At 52.6% G+C, this 5,259-nt stretch overlaps 1 protein-coding gene across 2 annotated transcripts in view; it reads left to right on the top strand.

Annotated features, from left to right (window-relative positions):
- Ccdc51 (coiled-coil domain containing 51) overlaps positions 1 to 3,063 on the top strand; it is a 9,068-nt gene extending 6,005 nt beyond the window's left edge. Inside the window, exons 2-4 of one of the 2 annotated variants that reach the window (XM_012517154.2) lie at positions 75 to 393; positions 1,486 to 1,650; positions 2,098 to 3,063. In XM_012517154.2, coding sequence (XP_012372608.1) covers positions 115 to 393; positions 1,486 to 1,650; positions 2,098 to 2,853 — 1,200 coding nt within the window. In that variant the 5' untranslated portion in view covers positions 75 to 114 and the 3' untranslated portion in view covers positions 2,854 to 3,063. The remainder of the gene's footprint in view (positions 1 to 74; positions 394 to 1,485; positions 1,651 to 2,097) is intronic. The other variant, XM_023702280.1, reaches the window with a different exon arrangement.
- Positions 3,064 to 5,259: the final 2,196 nt, after the last annotated feature.

Below are 5,259 nucleotides of genomic sequence, written 5' to 3'. Positions count from 1 at the left end.
CTGTAGGCCTTGACACCTGACTTGTGTCCAGCCTTTCCCAGCTGTGTGCTGATCTGTCTGGCATCCCTTCACAGGTCTCCTGATGACGGGCTGTGGCCCTGCCCTGCATTTGCCATGCAGCACGTTGTGAGTGCGCACTGCTTACTGGTGCGGAGAGGCCTCCTTGGAAGGGACTTTGTTATAGCCAGGACTCTCTGCAGACCAGGCTCCAGCCAACCTGGGGAGAAACACCCTGAGGAGACAGTTCTGTATCATCGTCTCCCAGCTCTGGGGAGAACCCTGGGGCGGAGCATTCAGCAGCGAGCTGCCTTGACAGCCAAGACTTGGTGGGACAGATATGAAGAGTTTGTGGGGCTCATTGAAGTGCGAGAGGCCCAGGGAAACGTGACTGAGGTGAGGAGGAAGCTGGGGATATTGGACCTGCCATTGACCTGGGAAATGGGCTTACTGACCCAAGCCAAGCCAGTCACCAGTCGTGTGGTGCTGATAACTCATCCAGACATGCCTTTTCTTAAACAAATATCACTTGATGGATGGGACTCCACCTCACGTAGAAACCTGGGTCTTATACTACTGGTGTGAAAGTCTGTGTAACTGTATCTACAACTCTTTCTCAAAATAGTCACTGTGTATCAGCAAGTCCCTAGCCCTAACACTATTGTGCTGGTAAATACTCCTTTATAGCCTGGGCTGAGGGAGGGGTGGTAAAGGCCCTGAGAGTTGCTGCCTTACTGTGTGACAGAGGAGGACCCTGGAAAGCATCAGACTAGGAGAAAGAGCTGCCTGTGGTTAAGTGTTTTTTGGCAGTAGAAATGCATCCTGTCAAACTCTCTGCTCTTACTACTGCTTAGGCACAAAGCAGTGTAGTGAGGGAAGAAGATCCTGGGGGTTCTGCGGAGGGTTTGAACTGCGTGGTTGTCTTTCTTCTCAGACACTGAGCTTGGCTGACAGGGGCGGGGGTAGGGAGCAGGGGTGTCCAGGTCTATAAACCATAGCAATGCCTTTGATGGTGTTGTAAAGCATAAGGAAGGCCACACTCGGGAACTAGTGTAAGCACATGGCTACTTTCCTATGGTTATATCAGACAGAAGTTGGCTGGCTTTAGTGAATACAGATTGTATGTATTGTTGGCTGTTTTCAAGTTTCTCAGGGGCATGTTATTTCTGCTTGAATGGACAAATCCCGGCTTCAGTGGGCGTGGCCATGGGCTACACTCTGAGCAATCCTGAGTGAGCCAGGATTAGTGTCTAAGGGACTGGTTCTGCTCTTTGCAGCTGACACCCCACTGACCTTTTCTTTCTTTTTCTTTTTTTTTCCGAACCGGGGATTGAACTCAGGCCCATGTGCTTGCCAGGGAGGCGCTTATTCCACTGAGCCATCTCCTCGGCCCCACTGACCTTTTTTTAACTACTACCTTTTTGGGAACAGCTGGGCTGTGTGGGTATGGTCAGAAGGATCTGACAGCCATTGCCATCCTCTTTACAGGCAGAGAAAGTGTTCATGGTGGCTCGTGGGCTTGTCCGAGAGGCTCGAGAGGGTCTGGAAGTTCAACAGGCCAAGCTGAAGGAGGTGAGGGACCGCTTGGACCGTGTCTCCAGGGAGGACAGCCAGTACCTGGAGCTGGCTACTCTGGAGCACAGGATGCTGCAGGTAGGCCTGTTGGGAGGCAACCCTTTGTCCCCTGAACAGGGCCCCTAGCCTGGCCACGTTGGAACCCTGAAGGCCTGGCAGTAAGAGAGAGGCCTGGTGAGCAGATAAGGTAGAAAACTCCTATGGATGGATGGGACCCCTGGCTTCCACAGCCTGAGTACCCCTCAGGTTGAGCATCTCGGACCTACATTATGAGCTGGCCTACCTAGCAGTGGACACAATTTCTTGTAGACACCTTCTGAGAATGTCCGCACATGCCCAGCCTACCCAGGACTGCCTGGCGGGAAGATGAAACTGTTCATTCCGGCACTCCCGTTCCTCTAGTGTGTGCTACCTTTATCTGTGCAGTAGATGTTGGTAGAGCCAAGGTCAGGGGAATGGCTTACATGCTTGTGGCTGCAGCCCTGGGACTCTTTGCTGCTGTGTGATACTGCTTTGCTTCCACAGGAGGAGAAGAGGCTCCGAGCAGCCTACATGCATGCAGAAGACTCTGAACGTGAGAAGTTCTCTCTCTTCTCCGCAGCAGTGAGGGAGAGTCATGAGAAGGAGCGTGCAAGAGCTGAAAGGACTAAGAACTGGTCCCTCATTGGGTCAGTCCTGGGGGCTCTGATTGGTGTGGCTGGCTCTACCTATGTGAATCGTGTACGGCTACAGGAGCTGAAGGCCTTACTCTTAGAGGCACAGAAGGGGCCTGTGAGTCTGCAGGAGGCCATCCACGAACAGGCAGCTAGCTACTCCCTCCAGCAGAGGGACCTCCGTGACCTCATCATGGACCTGAAGGGGCTGGTGCATGCTGGGCAGGGCCAGGGCTCTGGATCACCAGCAGGTATTTCCCCGACCAGAGAGAAAGACATAGATATCCTTTCATCTGCTTTACAAGAGCTGCTTGCAAATTCCCAGCAGGTCCATTCCTGTCTAGAAGGTTTACGAGAGCGGCTTGATGTTCTGGATAAGACCGGCAGCCAAATAGTTGAAGTGATTCAGCTTGCAGAGGCCGCAGCACACCCAGGCCTGGGAGAGGCAACAGACGGAACTCTGCCTAGCTCCTTGCTGGCACAGGGGAGTATGATGTTGGCCCTGTCCAACACAGAACAGAGGCTAGAAGCCCAAGTGAACAGGAACACCATCTACAGCACACTGGTCACTTGTGTGTCATTTGTGGCCGTGCTGCCTGTGCTCTACATGCTGTTCAAGGCAAGCTAGCCCTTTGGACCTGCTTCCACAGGGCCTATGGGGTGAGAGCAGCTTTCGTTGGTGAATCCCAGCAGTGAAGTGACTCCTGGGGTGTACATAGCCTTCGTACCATTCCTGTGGCTCATGAGGCAAACTGCTTTGTAGGCAATGCTTATTCATCCTAATTATCAAAACTTTATGCTCATGTTTATTAAAATGTTTTCGAGTTTATATTCTTTAAAATAAGTTATGCGAGACTGAGGTTTTGCCCATTGATATTTTTGTTTGTTTGTTTGTTTGTTTGTGGGTATTTGGAATCAAACTCAGGACCTCATGTTTGCCAGGCAGGCTTTGTGCCCCTGAGCTGTATCACTGGCCCCTTGAGTTTTGTCCATTGAAAACAGATTTGGGACTGAAGAGTTGGGCCTAGAGTGAGGGAAATCGCCCCCTCTAGTTCTCTAGTTCCTCTCTCACCCTGTCTATACTATGTTGGGAGCCGGTTTAGATATGCTCACTCCTGAGACTGAATTTTTGTTTTGAATTTCCTGGCCTACCCTCTGCTTTCAGACTTTTCTGTCAGATGGCCCAGGGAATCCAGGGAATGGAACTAGCTTGCTGTTTTGCTTTTGTGCCATGGGGGGTGGGTGTCAGGGGAGAACCTCCTGTTTCTGACACTGGAGAAGTGATCAGAGGAGAACAGGGAAGAGATTGGAGGAATGGCTGACAGATGTTACTGGGGGCATCACAGAGATTGTTGGTCTGTTTGGGTCCCAGGTGCAGCGTGCTTCGGGCAGTACACTGCGAGTCCCACACCCACCCTGGGAAGAACCCACCATGGGGGCAGTAAATCTTAAGTCAGCAGTGAGAATGAAGAAGCAGTTAAGTTTGGGAGGTGCTCCCAAAGGTTGGAGGGTGCAATGAGGCATGCAGAACTGCCTTGAAAAATCCTCATTCCCTTTTCATAGTGGAACAGTGACCTTTGACCCCTGTCTCAATAGCGTGGGTGGCCTTGTGTAAACAGCAGCTGTGGAGTGGTACTTTGTCCTTGCCTTGGAGGTCTGGCACACGGAGAAGCCCACTAGACCCTTTCAGGGTGCACTGCAGCTGCAGTAATGTATGTGGGATGGGGGTCGGTTGGTCTGTGCCTGTGCAAAGCCAACTCTTCCACAGAAGCCCATGGAGCCAGAGTATTTTCTGAATGTGCTCTTCTCTGGCAGCCAGAGGTCAGTGCTGAGCAGCAAGTGTGGCCCACATGCTCCCCTGGTTTCTCTGACCCTCTGAACACCCAGGCTTTAGGTCACTCCATCTGGGCACATAGAGGTTCCCCACAATAGCACGGGATGGAGAAAGTGCATGTAAGAGTTCAGCTAGGCATGGTGACCCATGACTAATCTCAGCACTCAGAGGCTGAGGCAGGAGGATCACTACAGGATCTAGGCCAGCCTGGGATACAAAGTGAGTTCAAGGCCTGCCTGAACTATGTAGTAAAACTGTCTCAAAAAGACCAAAAAAAAAAAAAAAAAAAAAAAGCTCATACCCATGGGTCTCGGGGAGGGCTGTGGGGTGAGTGCAAGTCCCTTGGCTTCAAGTAGGTCCTGAAGGGTGTGCTTGTGATCGGATTTGAGAAAAAGACAATTCTAAGCACACAAAACTGGGCTCCTACAAGCTGTAGCGGCAGGAAAGCCAAAGGGAATTGTGGTGGACTACCCTGGCTGAGCTGGGGATGGGTGTGTGGGTGTGGAGTATGAGGTTAGAGAAAAGGGCAGAGGAGCCACTGTGCCAGTTTGGCAATCTCAGCGGTCAGAGGCCAGCGATGAAGGAACTGGGAGGGCTTGCCATGCTGATGCCAACAAGGTGCCTGGACTCAGGTGCGGAGATGCAGGTGGGGAAGAGGAATCTGAAAGGCAAACAAATGGAGACCCATGAAGGATTAGGGAGAGGAGTCTGTGGTGTTAATTTAGGACAGTAGCTAGTGTGGAACACTGGCCTCTCCGGCTTGGGGAGCCCCTGGAGGTTCTAGGTGGTGGTGGTGGGGTGTTCGTGTGTGTATGAGGGGCTGATTTTGTCTCCCGGGAATCTGTGCCAATGGCCGTGAGCCAAAACCCTTCCGAAGTCCTCAGGGTGGGCCAGATGGACTTCTGGAGAGAACCTTGGAGTCCAGTTTCCTCCCCAGGAAGGCTCAGGAGTTTGTGGTGAGGAAGTCTAGACTTGCCCACAGCGTTTCAGCTCCGGGTGGGTCCCTGTGCGCCCAGGACAAGCGGCAGGAAATGAGCCCCTGCTGGTGTATCTTGGCAGCCCGGCTAAGGGTGGTATCACCCCACCTGCCAGTGAGCAAACAGGCCAGGGAGGGGAGTGTCGGGTTACACGGCTTTGGAATGGCGCACACCCAGGTCCCAAGCCCGGGCTCCCCTCAGACAGTAAGGGGTGGGGGCCGGA

This window comes from Octodon degus, unplaced genomic scaffold, assembly GCF_000260255.1.
Source record: "Octodon degus isolate 3935 unplaced genomic scaffold, OctDeg1.0 scaffold00147, whole genome shotgun sequence".
Taxonomy (NCBI): Eukaryota; Metazoa; Chordata; class Mammalia; order Rodentia; family Octodontidae; genus Octodon; species Octodon degus.
This window is presented reverse-complemented; position numbering and strand designations above follow the sequence as displayed.